Source organism: Pelmatolapia mariae, linkage group LG17 (genome assembly GCF_036321145.2).
Source record: "Pelmatolapia mariae isolate MD_Pm_ZW linkage group LG17, Pm_UMD_F_2, whole genome shotgun sequence".
Taxonomy (NCBI): Eukaryota; Metazoa; Chordata; class Actinopteri; order Cichliformes; family Cichlidae; genus Pelmatolapia; species Pelmatolapia mariae.
Genome location: NC_086242.1, coordinates 39,029,876 through 39,050,178, shown reverse-complemented (window position 1 = coordinate 39,050,178; position 20,303 = coordinate 39,029,876). Strand labels below are relative to the sequence as shown.

The 20,303-nt window shown below is 42.0% G+C and overlaps 1 protein-coding gene across 2 annotated transcripts in view; it reads left to right on the top strand.

Moving 5' to 3' along the window:
* The window catches only part of chst11 (carbohydrate (chondroitin 4) sulfotransferase 11), a 96,931-nt gene that overhangs the window by 38,865 nt on the left and 37,763 nt on the right, over positions 1-20,303 (top strand). For both annotated transcript variants that reach the window (XM_063501082.1, XM_063501081.1), the window contains exon 2: positions 19,030-19,115. In XM_063501082.1, coding sequence (XP_063357152.1) covers positions 19,030-19,115 — 86 coding nt within the window. The remainder of the gene's footprint in view (positions 1-19,029; positions 19,116-20,303) is intronic.

Here is a 20,303-nt window from a genome sequence, read left to right as displayed (position 1 = left end):
ACCAGTTGCAAGTGGTCTGGGAATATCCATTTTTTCCCAGATACTGGTGGTAACCATGGTGGTCACCAGCCAGTTTCTATGGCGGTGTGACTACGGACTTAATCAAACAGGCTCAAAACCTTTTTGGATTCACTGTACAGTTCAAGTCACAGATCTAAAATCAAAGTATGATGGGTTAGTGTCAGGGGCTGCTTCGATCTCTTTTGTTATATTTTGAAGATGATGGAGAATGCTTGGATTATTATTAGGCTTTAAAGTTTTAGTCTGTGTATCACCCAGGTCTTCTGTGTTACTTGTTCTGTATTTCTTGTCTGCGTGTTTCATGTTTTTCAAGCCTGTGATGTCATGTCTACGTCTCAGTGTTTCCTGTTTTATTTTGAAAGTCTTGTGTTTCTTTGTTCAGTGTGTTTTACTCTTCCCCTGTGACGTCGTTATGTTCATTTGTGTCAGCTGTTTCTCCCGGTGTTTCCACTTCCCCTCATCACCTCCTGTGTGTATTTAGTCTGTGTGTTTTCATCCAGTTGTCAGGTTGTTTTCCTCCCTTCATGTCACGTCACACATTCAGGTACTTCATGACTCATGTTCATGTGTTTTTCCCGCATGCTCCTGCTCTGAATTGTGCTCATGTCCTTTTCACAGTCATCAATCCAGTTTTTCCCAGTTTAGGTTTTAGTTTTAGTTTTGGCTGGTGTTCAGTTTTGGCTTATTTTGTATCCATGTTTTTCGGCCCAAATAAACGACTCGCCGTTTGTTGTAACTCAGTTCCGTCTCCTTTCGTGTCTGCATCATAATTACACTGGCGTCCCCCGCCCCGACAGGTTAGGTGGAATTAAGATAAAGAGGATGGTGACTAGTGGTTCAGGTTCAGCGCTCTTGAATATAAAGGGATTCACAGACATGGAGCTAAAAATGCATGGCAGGAGGGCAGCACTGCTCGTATAACACATCCATCTTTATGGATATATTATACCTTCATCCAATTCCCTGTGGAGAAATTTGGGTTACATCATCATAGCAGTGGTAATAAAATGTGTTCAGGGTAGCATAGTGTGCAACTCCGTTTCATGCATTTACATTTAAATCAGCAGCATAGAGCCTGGTAGTTTCACACATTACTGGCTCCTGGACTTTTGGAAATGTTGCCGTTTGCTTTGGTTCCAGCACTTCTTCAGTTACCTTTCAACACTGTTGCAGTTGAAAGATTTCATCTGTTATTGAGGATTTTAGCATCACAGATCATTTAAAAGCTCCACATGAGAAAACGTCTTGCAAAACAGTGTCTTAAATCTAGTTTTCTTTTAAGTGATGCTGAGACAATGCTCCAAGTTAAAGACATTGAGTACTGACATAAATTGTGATTTGGAAATGCAGATTTCTGTACAATATGCTTGTGTGCAAACATGTAAAAGTGTTCCCCGCTTTGTGCTACAGCACTCCAGACTTAAGGCGATCTCTTCAGAGGGACACAGACCCAGAAACACTGAGCGATATGAATTAGATTGAAATCACAGCACGCATAATGGAAGCTGTGTATGTTTGTGTCTACATCACAGCGAGCTGCATATTGCTGCAGGGAAGCATGTTTAGATTGGACAGACAGCTACAATACTCTGCTGTTCAATATTTCAAAGGAGGTTGAGGCTCCAGCAACACTTGTGGTATGAATCAACTTTATTACTTGACCAACACACTTTGGCCTGTGGCCTTTGTCAGGGTCTGTTAAATATTTCATGCAGCCACTTATAGACCTGGGTACAGATAATAATAAGAATAAAAGTCAAAATCTCAGTATTGCTCCCCAGAGGCGGAAATCTTACTTAAATTAAAAATGCTGAGAAATATAATTTTTCACAGGGTCTCACTATGATGAGGGAAACAAGGTCATGAATAGTAAAGTTTACCCATCAGGCAGCACAATACAACTCAAACACGATACAACTCAGGATTTCTGAGTTACTGTTAAAGGTTAATCAGTCAAATCAAAACATTATATTGATTATGTTGCATGTGAAGATAAGCTCACAGAAAATGATCTCCTGACTCTGCTGCTTCCTGTAGCTCCCTCAGCTGTTTCGTCCATTCAGCATGTTGTTGTTTGTGTGCCCTGCAGTTCTCATGTTCTGGTTTATCTCGTTTCTGTCACTGGTTTTTAGACTGGTTTGCAGACTGCTCTTCCAATGACAGACAAAGTGAGCGACTAGCCGGCCACAATTAGGAATATTATCAGTAGGTGAAGGACAAAGACAGATCTCACAATGGAGATTCACTGTTTACTGGGTGTGTTAGTGTTTTATCTTTTACAGCATTTTTTGGGATCCATAACAAAATCCATGTAGTTTGAAGTGTTTTTGAAGACCTTGGATTTCTCTGAGGACGGTTATCAACCTGGCTTATACCCATGAACTTTGTTTAATCACACATCAGATCGTTTGGCAAACATCTATCACTGCAGAAATGAACAGTGAACATAGACATCACAGCATCACCCAGTCAAGGCCTGTCGTCTCATCTCTCCAAGGATGCTGAGATACAGATGCTGTGTGTGCACGTGTGTGTCTGCTTTCTTGTGTTAAGCTGTTTGCTGGTCAGTGTGCTGTGTAAGGTTGCAACCAGTAAGTGCTGTCGTACTTACGCTGATGAGGCTGATGACTATAATGAAAGTGGTTCGCTTGGTGTGTGTGATGTGTGTGTGAGCACGCACATGTGTGTGTCTGTTTGTGCGCTACAGACCTCAGTATCTTTGGATGGTTCTCTGTACCTGTAGCTTTTTTGTTTTAAGTACCTGGTGGATATTTTTGTATGTGTCAGATCTAAGTTAGCTGTAGTTCAGCAGGTCATCTGCTGATTGCAAGGTTGGTGGTTTGATCCCTGGCTGCCCTTGGGCACGATGCTAACCCCAAGTTGCTCGCTGATACATCCATTGGAGTATGAATGTGCGTGAATGTTAGAAAGCACTTCAAAGCATAGAAGTGAATGTGGCATGTTGTGTAGAGTGCTTTGAGTGCTCTGGGAGAGTAGAAAAGTGCCAAATAAGAATCAGTGTGTTTACCAGTTAGCACTGCTTATGTCAGCCTGTGTTTGTATTTTCATTGCAGCAGTGCTGACCTCTCCTACTGTTAACCTGACACAGTGAACTGAGCTCAGTGTAAAGACTGTTTAGCATTGGTGTCCACCACTATCAACGATGTCTATCTTTTTAGTATTAACTGGTCCTGCACTGTGGAAACATCATGCAAACAGTTTCATCCATACCATTCTGCAATGGAGCAGCCATATATTTTTAGCATGAGTGGCCCCAGTGGACATAACAAAAGCAGAGGAACTTCAAAAAATGAAGAAAGATGAGCTGAAAACATAAAACCAAGCATTGATGATGATAAACTCTTCACCACCCACCAGGAAATGTAAATGCCAAGCAGGCAGTTCTTAAAAATGGCATACTGAAAGGCTGAGTCTTAAAAGATGCTTAGACTGATTGACAGAGGTGTAAAAACTGGATGCACAAAGCTGATCTATGAATACCAAACACCATCATCTACTGTCCAGGATCTTTTTCCACTTTAATTGTCCCTTTTTGGCCAACATGCATAAATCAAAAACATGTAGAAAAACCAGTGTTCATAACTCCAAAACTGGTGGATAGAAGCTTGGGTTCTGTGTCTCAGTTTTCTCAGACACACACTGTTGTGTTCATTCTGTACACACTGTATTTGTTACTACATAACAAAACTAAATATGAATGTTTAGTTTTAACATGTTTATTTAAATCTAGTAACTTTGTTCCGTTTAATATTGATACATTGACTTCATTTAGTGAACAAGCATGTTATAAAAGATTGGCTTCCCTGAGCAGAGCTGGTAATATCCATCAATTAGTCATATCAGGAGGACGCCCAGGATATGCTGGACAGATTATGTCCCCTGGTAGGAAGAGCTGCCAGTCCAACTTGGGCTTGAATAATTGGTACCTCATGGGTGGATTAAGGGATGAATGGACAGATGAGATTTTCACATACTGATCTGTGAGTTTTTTGAACATTTTTAAACAAAAACAGTTGTGGTTGAATCAGTGATAAAGGCATAGACATCTGTAATACACATGGATCCTTACCAGGGCCAGATTCCTAGAAAGGTAGGAGCAAATTCATTCTTCCGTTTCCTTAACCACTCATCCACACTAGAGCCTTTCCATCTATCACTATGCAAGATGCAGGGTACACAACTACTCACACTCACGTTCACACTTCCTGCCAACTAACATGCATGTGTTTGGGATGAGCGGAGAAAGCCGATGCAGGCGCAGGGAAAATATGCACTAAACAGAAAGACCAGCGACCACCGTGTGACCAGCAGATTTGAACCCGAAACCTTTTTCACACGAGTGTTGAACACCAATGCTGTGGTCAACACTCAAATGACTGTACACCACCATGCTGAAAGAACTCTTAATTTCATATCTTCAGATTGTCAACAGTAGTTTGGTTCCAAACCTGTGGTTTGTTTGCTTTTTTAATTGTTACTACTCTTAACATTATGTTGGGATGACGGTCGCTCAGGAGGCAGAGCAGGTCGTCTACCAATCAGACAGCTGGTGGTTTGATCCCAAGTTGCTCTCTGACCCTGTTATTGGATGTGACTTTTTGATAGAAATCATTCAGCTCCAACAGTCTCCAGCTATCATGCTTTCAGAATAAATGCAAGGCAAAGTTTTTCCTTTTAATATTCATGCAAATAGAATCACTGGAGAGTTTTTGGGAAGCTAAAAATATTCTTCCCTAACGGCCAACAGGAGAATCAATTTACAGTAAAATATTCACAACTTACCAGGAGGTCATATAATTTTGCTCTCTTTCCTCACGTTCATCCTCCATTTCTGACAGTCAGTGGCATCATGACGGTCCACAGCACAGCTACTGGAAAACCTGTGCTGATAGACTTTTGGAGCCCAGCAAGAAAGCTTTGAATGAAAGCAGAGTCACAGAGTCTGGCATAAATTTGTCTCTTTACCTTCTACCTCACACGAACTCGTCTGGCATAAACACAGTAGTAGATTGGCTGTTACTCGGCAGACTCGTTACTCGTTGTCCGTCTTATCCCTGCCTACAGGAGAAAAGTTCCACTGTGAAGCAGATCCTACATTATCATTGAACTCATGGAGTGTGTTGACCAGCACACACTGGTTATCTATCAGCCTGAGTGTTTGAGGGGAGTGGGGGTGTCTCCAGTGCATCTGGCCTTTGTGGGAGCTCCAACCTCCCATTAGCAGATGCATTTAACTCTGAGCTGTTAGCACAAATGCAGCTCTCACTCAGAAGCAGTCGCTGGGGCATTGCTCCACCTGTGCCTCGTTCGTCTTACTCTTCTTGCCACAGGCGAAGCTGCAGTCGCTCCTTATGTTCAGTTTGAATGGATAACTCATCTCTTTACCACTCACGTCACGTCTCCCTGTTCTGACTCATCTGTCTTCATGTGGCGATCCTTTGTCTCACTAAGGACACTCAAATATTCACTTCTGCTTCGTACATCTGTTATCACACCCCTGTGGCTTCATCCTTGGTATCTATATTGTGAGTCGGTCATTTGGGGAGAGTCACGGCTTCTTTAAGCTTGCAGTTGCTGTTAAATTCTCCTGACGCTGTACAAAGCTGGAATGTAATGCAAATGCAATAGAAGCTCTATTTGTGAGACTCCCTCAGGTTCTCTGCCTCCAGCCTAGCAGAAAACTTTAGGAAGAAGAGTTTTTCTAAATAACTGCTGGTGATAAAAACAATCGTATCCTGGAGTATTAGCACAGAATTTAGTCTTTAATATTGTCAAGAACACAGTGTTAGTGTGTGTTATATGAGTTGGATTCGCTTGGCGAGACTGTTGTGATTGGCTGTAGCACAACTTTAGGTGTGTTTGCAGCGTGGCTCTATAGAACATCTGCTTTCATGACTTTTGATTTTAAGTTTTGCAAACAACAAATGTCAGTTTTATCCATCCTAACATTCTGCTGTGTTGTGCCTGTAAATCATGCCCTTGATAACAGAGCACAACTTCAGTTATTTGAACCCAGCCAGCTCGTACATGCCTTGATTATTGCAGCTCAATATCTCCCCTTCTTGAAGCATTCTCACGGTCACAAACCCTCATGAATTTCTCACCAGCTTCTCTCTCTTCTGAGAGCATTTCTCCAACTTAAGATGTTTAATGCAAAAGACCCTGGAGTCCAGGCAGTGAGCACCAGGGAAGACAAAGATCATTTCACCCCGCAGCAATGTTGGGAATTTAGTGGCATTGCTGGTGCCTTTTCCTGTCTGAATTATTCATCCTTGCGTGCTGCCTGTGTCTGCCGGTGTGTGTGATGGTTTGCAGATGACAGCTCAAATACCTCCGTCTGATCCCAGCATGTCTTTCTTCTTCACTTAGTTGATGTTTGCTTCCATACATGCTTTTTTTATTGAAGGGTGGAGTGTGGGGAGGTGGAGGGTGAAAGACGTGAAATGTGTGGATGTGTGACTCCCACAGGGCATGTGTGAAGAGGTTCAGTGAGTTCAATTTGAGCTTTCCAGCCTGTATCCAGGCAGAAGTGTCTCCGTCTCCTCCACTGTCTGACTCGCACGTCTCTCTTTGTCTTTGTCTCCTCATGACTCTGACCTGCGTGTCTGAGCCCGGCGAGTTCCGATGCCCCTGGTTGGCCCTCATGTGACTGGGTCTGTCTGCACACTTGGCCACCTTTCAACCAAATTACGCTATGTGTGTGTGTGTGTGTGCGTGTGTGTGTGTGTGTGTGCGTGCGTGTGTGTGTGTGTGTGTCTCGAGGGAGAGGTGGAGTATAAACAGTCATCACTTCCTGCCATTCATCAAAACCTACATGAATCTCCATCTCCCTCCACCTACTGAAATCATTATTACATTGTAAAATGATATGATGGAATACTCTCATAAACTTTCTGTTATTTGCATATTTATTTGCTAACTTGTTTATTCAATAATCATTTTGGAAAAAAGTATATGATTTCATTTGTGGGAGATTTCCCATCATCCACTGGTCTAAATTCAGGTTCCAAAATCTTTCCTTTATAAATAATTAAAGTCTGGAGCCTCTAAAAGTCTGGCATGCAAACCATCAAGTTTCCTCTGTCTGACTGAGTTATGCTCAGTTTCCATGCTGACACTTCCTCAACACATACATAGCTCGACTATGATACCAGCAAAACACATGTGGTCGGTTGCCAGGCAAAGACTTAAGTGGACATTTGAGGTCTTCGTTCCCATCTGAAGGCCACTGAGTACAAATTCCTTCCCTTTTTTGTCGAGGGAATGTTGAGTCATGCAGCGAGCTGTGACTCAGGGCTTCTGGAGCAAATGTGTAAGCAGCATGGTGGCATCATGGACAGTAGTCTGCAGCTGCAAGTGGGTTGGACTTTTAATACTGATGTGTGAAGGTTTCATAACCGTTGGATTCATACGATAACAAAAATTCTCACCAGAGGCACGTGAAAGTTAAAAAACAATAAGGAATATTTATAACATAGTTTTGGTTGAATGGAGCTTTTAAATTTGCATTGATAACACACACGACCGTCACACACACTAAATATGCACACCGTGCTGCTTTTCTTATCAAATGTCTTTATTTGACACTGTCAGCTGAAAGCTTAAACCTCAGGGCCACTTCAACACGTAGAAACACGCGAGAAAGCGCCACTGACTGAAGAAGGTGTGGGTGACTAACAGCAGTGAAGTGAGGAATACTGACACTGAACGTGCACCTGCAGGCTCTGGCAATGAAGTGGTGGAGCTGAGCCTTTATGTTTACATCCCAGCATGTGGTCATGACCTCATGTTGCAGGTGCAGGTGAGTAAAATGACTCCACAGAGTCAGAAGGTCACAGGTTAGGACAGAGGCCAGTGGAGATGGTTTAGGGTGCCTATGTGACTCCTGTTCTGGGCTCATTCATCTGGAATAAACTGACTGACTCAGATTGTGTTTGTGTGCTTCCTGCCTGGACACCTTGGGGATATCAGCCACCTGTACTGATTGGGGGTGTTTTTCTTTCAAAACTGGGATAATATATGGATAAAGTTCTCACGGATACGTCCGATTGCAGGGTGGGGCTGTTAAAATTCCCATGCTTGTGTGAAATGGTGCCTTGTATATGAATGAACTCGTCAGTGTCACTGCATACGATGGATAAAAGGCAATAAAAAACAAGAGTGTTACATGTTGTTCACTTTTTCCACTCACTGCCACCTTAGAGATGTCAGCATTACCAAAATATGAATCTATAGTCGTTTAGTGCAAATTATTAATATTGTATTAATTCCCCCATCGATTTTTAATTATTCAGCTAATGAATAAAACTGGCCTTGAAGCTATAAATGTAATATTTATTATTTCTCAGACGAAGGCCTCATCTGAAAGCTTCTAACATAATGACTTTATTCATTAATCCTGTAGTTCAGGATCAGTTCCTCTGGTAGATGCTTTCCTTTTTGGTGCATTGAGGTGAGAGTCAGTGCAGGAATGACAGCGATCAACATCAGTACTGGATGTAGAAACAACACATCAGGATTTGATTCTGGTTCCATGTGCGTTATCTACGTGTGCGTACTGCAGCAGTGCAGCTCATGTTCCTGGAGTAATGCATCAGGAATGGGATTCCTCATGTTGAATGACAAAAAACTGACGGTAGGATGATGCCGAGGTTATCTGCGTGACTGCATGCGCTGTGGTGCTCTTTCACCTCCTGACCTGCTGCCACTTCTTTGTGTTTCATGCTCTGTTGTGTTAAAGGAGGCCTGAAAAGTCTGGTCCACTGTTCATGTAGTGCAATGTAGATGTTTTTAGAAGCTGTCAGGTGCTCTCTTTGTCTGTGCTGCTCGTGGATTCAGTCCACAGTTTTCCTCAGTTTGTCTCGGGGACATCTGGGCTGGAAGTGATGCAGAAGAACGACTGACATACTTGGTACAGCAGAGTAGGCAGAACAATGATCGTACTGAGGGCAGCTCTCCAAAAATGATCAAGTCAAATGCTTTTTTTCTTACGTAATATGATAATTGTCAAGCTAGATTTGTTTTGGATTTTTAATGTGACTTTATTAGAAGTGTTCTTGATTTTTGGACATTCTGCAGAGACCCCACGGGATGGTTCTTGTGATACCTCCTTTGTGGCCGTCCATAGAACAAAGCAGGCATAAATGATGGTTAGAAGTAATTTGAACTCTTGAATAAATGTGAGTGGAGTCATTTTTAACTTGGGCTTTCTGAAAGTCTGGACATGGCTGCTGTTCCACTCATTTTCAGTCCAGTCTCTACAGAAGACTCTTTACAGAAATTGTTTGTTTCTTAAGCCTCTTGATGACACTGACCTGCGGATCTTTTAAGCATAAAGTGGCACCTAACTTAAAGAACGAACCAGTGCTGTGCCAGACACCTAACACATGATCTGACAGATGCATCTGGACCTTCAGCTGATCCATCTCATCAAAGCCTGATCAGAAGTGGGCTCAGTGGCAGGGTGGCTGTCAGGAAGCTGCAGTTAAGGATAGAAACAAGGCTGAGGATGCCAAATTATAAAAGAACTGGACTAAAAAACCAGTGGCAGCCGGTCTTATGGAGTGATGAATCCAACTTTGTTTACAATTCTTACTAGTGTTAAGATGTGCAGGCATTTCATAGAAGGCTCAGTGTTCTCGCTCCACAACCTTATCCAGTCAGCTGTTCTGTTTAGTTTGAAAAAGAAAAGGAGAATAAAACTAACTGGGGGAGATTTATATTTTCTTTATAATGAGAGAAACTCTGAATGTGTCTCAGTGATAACTTGATTATATCTTCGAACGTAGTGATTGGCATTTCTTGCCTCCTGCTGTTCTCACGATCAGTCAAAGCTTATTATGATGCATACTGATAATAAGTTTGGAGAAATATTAGATCTTTTTTTTCCTCCTGACTCTGCCTGTAAGCCTCAGGTGAGGACTGTCACAGACATAATTGCTTGTGTATTATCGTCGCGTTAGTAATCATCATTAAGGGGATTAGACTGAGCGCTCCAACCAGGAAAAGACACATGCAGTCAATCATCACTGGAGACTTGATTGGTTTTATAGCCTACCCACTCACACTGAGAAAATCACTTCCCCAACTTCTTATTGAGCTTTGTTTAATGAAGTTGTGCCAACATTGCTAATCACCTGTATCTCTACTTCTCTGCTCCAGTTGCATTGTTCATTTAAATCCCAATTACACTGTGGCACTTCACTTTTGTGTAGGACGGTAACACACACACACACACACACACACACACACACACACACACACACACACACACACACACACAGTGTCATAAAGTAGCATACTTAGACCAAATCAGCCCTGCATGAGCATCTGTGTGTGTGTGTGTGTGTGTGTGTGTGTGTGTGTGTGTGTGTGTGTGTGTGTGTGTGTGTGTGTGTGTTGGCTGATTATTATGTGCGGGCGGCCCACTGTGAATTGTCTCTCCTTCCTTTCCTACTGTGAAGGTAAGATTAGTGACAAGTTAATCCTCCAGTGGACCATAATCCTCTGCTGATAGATGATGGCAGATGTTTTGCTTGATTGCAGGCCCGTACCGAGCATGTGCAGAAGCATCCCTGCTGTTTATAAGGTGACTCATTCATAATCAGATGGTGAGAAAATTGAATGCAGTGTAATACTTTCTAGCTGCAGTGCTTGTTTTGCATTAGGCCACTTTAAAGCTTGTCCGCTGAGACTGTGCATTAAACTGCAGCCTCATTTTTTAAAAGACATAATTTTCTACACTGTGCTTTTATTTTTGAACCATATTAGACTAACTTTCAAAAGAAAAGTAAATAAATCTGAACCAGATCTAACTCTCAGAAGCCTGCAGAAGGATACAGATGTTTCACATGCTGATGTGTGTGCATAATGCACATGATAATGTTTGACCTAAACTGAAAAAAGGTAAGCTTTTTTTCTTTAGCATTATTTTTACGGGTTTACCGATAGACTTTTGGTCCTATCCTGTGATGACGTATGAACCCTGCTTCTGGACCCAAACTGCTGTGTTTATTAAGGCTCGTGTCTTGATGCATTCTCAATCATCCAGGTAAGTAAATCTCCAAAAGTTGATTCTGATGATTCTGCCCATTGTTCCTTCAGTGGGCTGGTTTCAGTCATTGTGCAAATGTACTGTTTATAAGATTGGGGAAACCTGCAGACTGAAGAAGTCACTTGGATGAGTGAAGCGTTTCTCCCACTGAAAACGTGCAGATGAACAGAATCAGCCTTTGGAGATTAAGGCTGGTGTGTTTTTAACTTGTTTGAATGGTTTCCATCTTGTTCTAGTTCATCTGAACAAGCCCCTAAAAAAGGCAGTGATTGCCGTCGGCCTCTCTGGGATTTTATTACCACTGTTCATGTTAAAGCTCAGTTTAAACCTTACGATGTAACTACATCCCAGCCCATGCAGCAGCATAGTTACAACATGTTCTCATCCCAACGTCTAACACACCGACGACTGTGACAAATCGTCCGTATGTTACACGCTGGGAGGCCTGAGAGCACATCATTATATACCAGCTAGCCCAACTTCAGTAACCCTACAAACGTCACTGCTGTTTAGTTTTCTGTCTTCATTCATGTTGGAAGTGAGAAAATCTCAGTCAGAACATGCTAGATCATGTTTAGGTGGAAACTAGCGAGCTAACTTCCTGCTAACTCTGTTAAGTTTAATAAATCCTGTTTTCATGGATGCCTGGATGTTAAACTTAATTGTTACACCTGGTAAAGCAGCAACACTGATCATTTTATTACAGATGAAAGAATTTAGACAGTTTGTAACTCTCAGTGATGCTCCAGTGTTTGACTTTGGGACCTGAAGACTTAGACTGGATAGTTTTGGGCTGTAAACTTAAAAAAAAAAAAAAAAAAGCAACAGGACTTAAATTACAATGCTAACAATGTGAGTACACATGAGGTGCTTTAACTTGATTTCTCAGCACATTATAAAACCAAAACATAACTATATGTAAAGTGAAAGTTTCCAAATGTACAAAAACTAAGCTGCAAATATCATTTCAAAATTAATTTCAACCTCATCTCCCTTTTCACTCTCAATCTTTGCCTTTCAGAGATTAATCCAGTTTCAGGGTTATGAAAGCACATTTCAAATAAAAGCATATATACATGAATAGTTCTGATTTTCAAAAGGCACATTTTGTACTGGTGTACAGTAGCATGCACCATTCTGAGCACTCTCATGCTTGTCTCTGCTGACAGTCTATTAAATCCTGTCACCTGGCTGAGAAATCGCTCCATGTTACTTTCAGACAAAAACATTTTTTACTAGCAAGTCTTTTGTTCCGTCTTTTCAGTAAATTGTGAAATGAGTTTGTTTTTTGTTGCTTATTTTAGAAAGCCGTTCCTCAGGAAGCAGCATGGAAACATTTCTTTTTACTGGAGAATACTTTCACTGATTTGGCTTTTTCTCCACTTGCTTTTACAAGAGCGCACCCTTGAAATCAGAACATTTTTGGAGCATTTTCACCAGTGGGATGATGGTGACAGCAAAGAGGAGGAGAGGAGGAGGCATGTCACAGTGACAGAATGCTGAATGCTGTGTGCACTCTTTATCTGTGGTGCGTATGGATGTTTGTTCAGTACGCAGAGCGTCTCTTAGTTTCGAGGTAACGCTGGAGACTGCGTGGGCTGCTGCCATTTGGGCTGGCAGGGGAGTGAGTGTTACTGAATGAGGAGGAGGCAGGAACCATGTCAGTGGTGGAAGCAGAGCTATGTCTCAGTCTGCCTCAGTACCTCTGATGGGTTTCAGCTGCTTCTAAGTTTTCATTCATGTGTGTTGGCGTCTCCTGTACACTCAATCCTGGCTCTAAAAAACACTTCATGTATCACAAGTAATTAAAGTGCCAGTTTGGAGCTGGTGCCTTATCACACACCAGTTCTCAGCCAGCAATGCTAGTTTGAGAATAACACAGAGTGGATGATCTAAAAACTACTAACAAGAGGCACTGGAGAAGGGATCGTTGTGACTAGCAATACCAAAATATGGCAACCACCAACTTTAAAAATCTAGCAGTAGTTTATTGTCTAATATGTCCAAGAAAAAGATCAAATCAGGAGCTATAGTAGAAAAGTATACATTTAAATAACGGTGTGGCTGGGCTGACTAAGTAAAACAAACCAGCTCGAAGTTACAAGACAAAGTTCCAAGGGGCTATCGGATCTTAGCTGGGGTTTGATTTAAAAGCACATTTTTAACCCAAAACAGTTTTAAGTTCGCTGACTCATGCTTGATGAGACAGCGAACTTAGAAGAGCTGCATCTCAAGGAAAATGAAAGTGAAATAGCATCTTAATGGCTCAGCATGTTCTGCCCAGATCCCCTGAGAGCAGAGGCCAAATGAGGCAATGTCCTCAAGCTACAGCAGAAGAAAGGACTATCTCACAGCTGTAGCCTGCTGCTTATATGCCACATCATATACACTGTAAGTTATATAACTTATATTCCACTTGTAGTTTGGACCTTATGCTCTCAAAGCACTCAAAGTCACACAAACATTCTTACAGTGCTTTTACCTAAACCTGAGATTTACACACAGTTGTTGTAGTTTAATGTGGAACTGTCTGCACACACAGAGTGTAGCCCACAGAGGTACGGCTAAACATTGACCTCATCCAGGAGAAGTATATTTTAACTGGTTACTCAATTAATCAATGGAATAATCAATACAGTACTCAATTACTAAAATCATCAGTAGCTGCAGTTCTATTGTGCTAATCTACCATAGACTAATGGACAAGAATTGGCTCCAGTATTTCCAGCTTTGGTCAGATAGAAAAAACAAACCAACACTATTTCTGTACCTTTATTGTTCTGGAACGAGATCTCACTGCAGTGGTACACGCACTGAATTGCTTGCAACAGTGGGCCCCCTCCCTCCCCAGGCCTGGTGCAGGGTGAGCCCTGGTAACCCTCTTTTTTGAAGAAGAAGATTTTGCAACAGCTTGAAGAGGAAAAGAGAAAACTTTGCAGCTGTGTGACATGCAGAGTGCCAATATAAACGTGATAGCTGATGCACCACACAGCTAATCAATAACCAAAGCTTTACTTTACTTAGTAATTCACTAACATCCACATGAACTGTACAATATGACACAGAACTGTTAAAAGCAAACTGTACATATTGAAGTTTCAGAAATGTTAACAAATAAAGGATAAAAAGCAGAGCTGAAGATCTGCTTATTGTAAAAGTTTATACATGTTTGTTTATACCAACAAACCATTGCTGTTAAATTTCAAGTATCTCTGACAAACACATGCAGGGGTCCTGCATTTTTAACATGCTCTGCTAGCTGTAGCATTCAAACTGTACATGTTCACCAGTACGCTGAGAATCTGTGAGTCTGAAAGCTTATTGGTATCCACATCGTGTGCGTGTGTGTGCGTGTGTGTGTGTGTGTGTGTGTGTGTGTGTGTGTGTGTGTGTGTGTGTGTGTGTGTGTGTGTGTGTGTGCGTGCGTGCGTGTGTGTGTGTGTGTGTGTGTACATTATGATGGTGCACAATCAATACTGTCAGCACTGAGGAAATGAATAAGGTTCTGCTTTCCCGTGACCTTACCTGATTCCAGAGCTCAGGCATCCAGCCAGCTGGTGCAGGTGATGGTGGAGGTTCAGCCCAGTTCCCACTAATTAAGGAGCCAGGTACTGGTAGAGGTGACCTTGTGTTCCTGTTGACTGGATTACATGCAGAGTTGTGGAAGCTGGTTTTCAGCCTTGTCGCACCAGTCCCAGGGCCTTCATGCGCTGTGGCTGAACCATTACTTCAAGGTAACAGACCACACGCAGGAATACTGGCAGATTAAAAAGTTCATTAGTATATCTGTGCATGGTGGCTGTGTATATGATGCCTGGAGGCATCACAGCAGAGAGATAAGGCCTGTGTGGACAGATTTAATATAACTTGTACATTTTGGTTTGTGTGTCTGTATGTGTGCTTGGGGCAAGTTCTGCACCATGTGAGGGATTTAGAAAGATGAGCTTTTCTCTCACTTCTTTCTCCAGGGTGGTCTCATTTGCACAAACCTACAGAGAAATTAGTTTTACCTTAAAAATGGAAACACGTAGGCTGAATATAACAGTTGATTCCAGTTGATGGAAGCAGCTTCTGTATATATGTTCCTTCTTCCCGATGTTGCTGTCATTTGGTATCGCTACATCTATCGCTACGTCTATCGCTACGTCTATCGCTACAGCCATCTTCTTCTGTTTGTCTACCACCACTATGTCCGTCTGTATCTGGAAGTCCCACAGGATCTTCTCCCATTTTGACCTCGGGACTTCCAGGCCATACTCGGCACAGATGTTTCTGTACACTATGGTGGCCACTTGGTTATGGCGTTCCATGTATGCCCTGCCTGCTAGCATCTTGCACCCTGCTGTTATGTGCTGGATTGTCTCAGGGGCATCTTTACACAGCCTGCACCTGGGGTCTTGCCTGGTGTGATAGACCCCAGCCTCTATGGATCTTGTGCTCAGTGCTTGTTCCTGTGCTGCCATGATTAGTGCCTCTGTGCTGTGTGTGTATATATGTGTGTATATATACACACATATATATATATATATATCTCCAAAGTGACTGCCAAGAGAAAAAAGACAGCTGCCAAGAGAGATGAGACTGACGGTGGCAGTTGGTCAGCTTCTATCTTTCTCTGTTATACATATAACTACTGCACTTTAATGGCTTTTACTGGATTTATTTAAATGCTGTATTATATTTTCATCATCCCTGTGGGTAGCTTCTTTGTGGTCACGTTGTATCTATTGACATAACATGATAATGACGTTATATCTTTCTACATATTAACTAATATCCACGTTGTTAAAAAGTAAAATCATTTCTTTCATTGATTCACTGGTTTGTCTCAGGATTTTTCATCTTGCGTGTTTTTTCTTTGCAGTGGCGTTCCTCTGTGCTCGTTGTGGTTGCTTTCAGCCTCCTCTTTTCTTTTATTGCATCCATTTGTCAAAGAGCATGTGCTTAGATATATAATCATTTTCACCGAGGTAGTAAATAAAATTTGTTACATGTGTAACAGTGCTCTTATGTGGAGTAACAAGTGAAAGGTCCCCGCAATAACACTAGCTCATTTATGTCTATTCAAGCAAGCCTCTTTTTCAATTGTAGTGACTGTTACCAATGCCTGATTTATTATGGCCTCCATTCTAGTTAGCACTGGGTCCACTGGTGCTTGTGGATAAGAATCCCCCCAGCTGTGCAACCTGTCAGTGAACACAGTGCAATCACACACACACTCAGACACTAAATCCTTATTACCTTGAGACCCACCTCAGGGCTGTGTCCACAGCAATCAGCAGTGGCCAACCGTCTGCTGATTCAGCTTGTACTGACTTCCACTGGTGCTGGAGATGTGTGTGTATGTGTTGGGTTTGAGCTGGTCTGTGACAGCACGCCTAAAAGGCAAATACTATGCAACTGCGTTATTGTGCTGCGAGCTCTTGTTCTCCAAGCCAGCATTAATTGCCTATTTACAACGTCCACAGCAGGACAGAGTGCCGAACTGCATTATTAAAGACCAGCTTTAGCAAAACTATTATCAATCACGCTCTCGTGTGTGTCTGTGCATGGTTAATTGCACATAGTGTGTGTAAAGGCATCCCTCCTCTCTCTGTCTAGCATTCCCTTTGGTGTTTGAAGGTCATTGCTGTCTGCTGGGGCTCGTTACACTAACAAGCACCCAGCTCACTCCCTAGGCTTCTGTCAAAGGATTCATGCGAACAGAGGGATTACACGTCTCTTACAGGGATCCAGGGTAGATCTGTGCTCAGTTCCAGCCCCATCACACCCCATTCTTCAATTTTTAAGCAAGATTTGAAAAAATCAAGAGTCTCCTTTTCTGTTTTTTGCTTTGATGCTCTTCTGACGCGGAGGACGAGAGAGGAGAGGACACGAGGACACGCCCCTCAATCAGTCCGGCTATTATTTTAACCCCTGATCAGTTGAACAGTATCAATATGCTTTAAATGTAAACATAATCTGTTGTCCACATATAATCCTACTTTGTTGCTTTGTGGTTGGCAAACATGCAGTCCGTCAGGACTGATTGAGGGGTTCTCCACGCAACAGGAAAAATAAATAACTAAATAATATTCATAATAATAATAATGATGACACTCGCAAACAACATCTTCATCAGATATTGTGTACACAGGCTACATGTTTGCGGTCAACACATTTGTTAGATGCTGTGCAGATGAGCAAATATCCATTTTGACATTATCAGCTCTGCACAGCAGATTTGCAAATTTGCAGCATGTCCAACTAGCAGAACAAGCACACAGACACACACCCTCATAAAGTGTAGGTCTAACAGGACAAAGGTGTTTATCTGGCTTCTGATCCTGAATCATTAACCAATAACTGATCATTAATTAACGGATTAATTAGAAGCCACGCCCTCCATGTCATGCGCAAAACTGACAGCATCACAAAACGGTTCGAAATAGCATCTCTTTGTGGTCCAGTTGCTGCACTTTGTAGCCATTTAGTCTCTTTTTTGTGTCTCTTTGTGGCAGAACTGTCTGTGGTTGTATTCATTATTATTATTTCCACTGCTCCTTTGCATCTCTGCTGTTTTGTTCATTATTTCATCATCATTTCATCGTTGCTTTGTCTCTCTTTGTGTGTTTTGCAGCAGGTTTTTTGTGATTTTGTCTGTAATCACATTGTGTCTCTCAGTTTTCTTTTGGAGTATTTTATGTCTTTTGTGTCTCTCTGGTAATTTTGTCTTTTTCATCCCTTTGTTCCTCTTTATTGCAGCACCTCTGTCTTTCTGGGACTTCCTCAGCCTCTGAGCCCTGTGGCCTGTGTGCAGTAGGCCTGTAGTCCATCCATTTCAAACGTACAGTGTATATAAAACTGTGTGTTTGACTGCAGATGCTTTGTTTTCATATAATTATAATAGTTTTTAACCCATAAGAAGTCTTTGGTGCTTAGAAACAGGTCTGGCTATTATTTTAACCCCTGATCAGTTGAACAGTATCAATATGCTTTAAATGTAAACATAATCTGTTGTCCACATATAATCCTACTTTGTTGCTTTGTGGTTGGCAAACATGCAGTGAAACCTGATTCACAGATGGAAACTCGCCGTAGAAATGAATGTACATCGCTTGTTATTCTCATTGTTAGCTTTCCTGATGGCAAGAACACACGTCCATCCACGAACACGAGGCAGATGACGTGCAGAACAAAGCGCTATTAAACCCTCGGCCTTCTCGTTAGTGGTTCCTTTCCTTTCCTGTTGATCCTGCGCCGTTCTTGTGCGCTTTTCCGTCCAGAGTAATTGGAGAGAGTGTGCTGGCCGAGGCAAAGTGTTGCGCTGGCTGCTCCCACTGAGCCGGTGCCAGCAGCTACTGCTCTGTATCGAGTTGTATAAAGAGCTGAGATCCAGCCAAATAAACACTGAACTGTGGCTTTGCCCTTGGCATATAGTCACTGCTCTCATTATTTATCCCTGTAGCTTTCTGCTTCCCACTTGCAGCAGTTGGTTGTTCAAGGTGATGCTTCCAAATGTGCTATATTCAAGGAAGGGAGTAAAAAATAAAGGGAAGCTGGAATTTAATCTTTGATCAGTCAAAGGATAACAGCCCCCTTGGATATAGACAGACTCGTATTCAGTGTGAGGAATAAAAGGCGTTACTATTGTGTAATTACCACATGTGGCCACAGTCACTGCTGCTGAGCAACTATGAGGTGAGATCACAGACTGTATAGAAAGGATGGATGGACGCTTGGAGCCAGCCTCAAGTGTCGCCTTCACGAACAGTGGCTGGCATTCTCACACTGATAGCTGCATGAAAAATAATCCAACCCAAACGATATGTTTTTATATAGGATGACGTGTGTTCTGCACTGCATGCTGTCAAAATGATTGCTGTGTCAGAACTTTCCAGCTGCAGTAAGTTTGAATGTCCTCCATTCTTACTGGAGCATCATCTGTTTTCCAGTCATGCGGAGGAACCCCTTCATGGTGGAAGGCTGCTGTAGGAAAGGATCCCGCAATGCCCTGCAGGAGCTCTACAACCCCACACAGGTAGGACACTAGCCCACTTCCATAAGCGCCCTTGTCATCTTCTTATCACCACCTGCACCTGTTTTCACATTTGTATTTTACTCCTTTTCTGGTTTTCACCTGAAGAAGGCCTACATTTGTTTTTGCCTGCATGTTTAGAAGGCAGATTTTTTCTTTTCTAACTGACTGTGCCCGTAGAGGATTGATGCTCAGTCTTTACATCAGTACCTGAGGAAACAGCTGACTGTGAAAGCTCAGCATAATGACCGTTGATTCTCCGTCTCTTGGTCAGGAAATGTTGCCGGCCTCAGGTGATAAAGTCATCCCGATTGTATCATAAATGAGAGCAGACAATAAATCACAAGAAAGGACAGAGGTTTTTCTCAGGTCTCACAATTTACCCTTTTCAAGGACAGTGAGGAAATGACAAACTCCTACTATAAGCTCTTTTCTGCTGCATTTTTGACATATTGCATAAACAGCGAGACTATTACAGTGCTGTCATGTCTGTCCCAGCCAGTGAAACCTTGCTTCATCTCATTTTTCACGATTTAAAACGCTTTACAGAATGACGACCATCTGATCGCATGCTGCCTGCTATAACAGTGTGATTGCCAGCATGAAATTAAAGCATATAATGTGATGCCATTTTAATGGCTTGCGTTTTACAGTTTACAGTGAAGAGACTGACACAGGAAGAATCAGAAGGAGATGCAGACACAGGCCTCAGCCTCGTCACTTAGTTTATGCTTACAATTAAAGAAGCAAAGGACATAAAATAGAGAACACCTACCATATGAATGACTTTACAGGCAAAGGCTGGGATAAAATCAAATGAATCAAACCATATCAGTGGTTTTGCACATTACTCCTGAGCATATGCTATGTTTGCTATGATTTCCTATCACCCAGAGAGCTTTTTAATTCAAGGGTAAAAAGAAGCTTTGGCAGCACTTTAAATGTAGCTGCTAAACAGTGCTGCATTCATAAGCTATACTGAAGGGGGACCAGAGAAATGTTTTAAAATGATGACACTAACAAAGTAATTGCTAACTTTAATACCACGTATAGAATATTCTTATAAGTTTTTGTGACATTTTTTTATTTCATGGAAAAATGAGTCTAGTGAAAACTGCTACAATCTGTGCACAGTCTGTTAATTCTCACAGAAGGAGAAGGATTTGGCAGTGATGGCTATTATTTTGACCT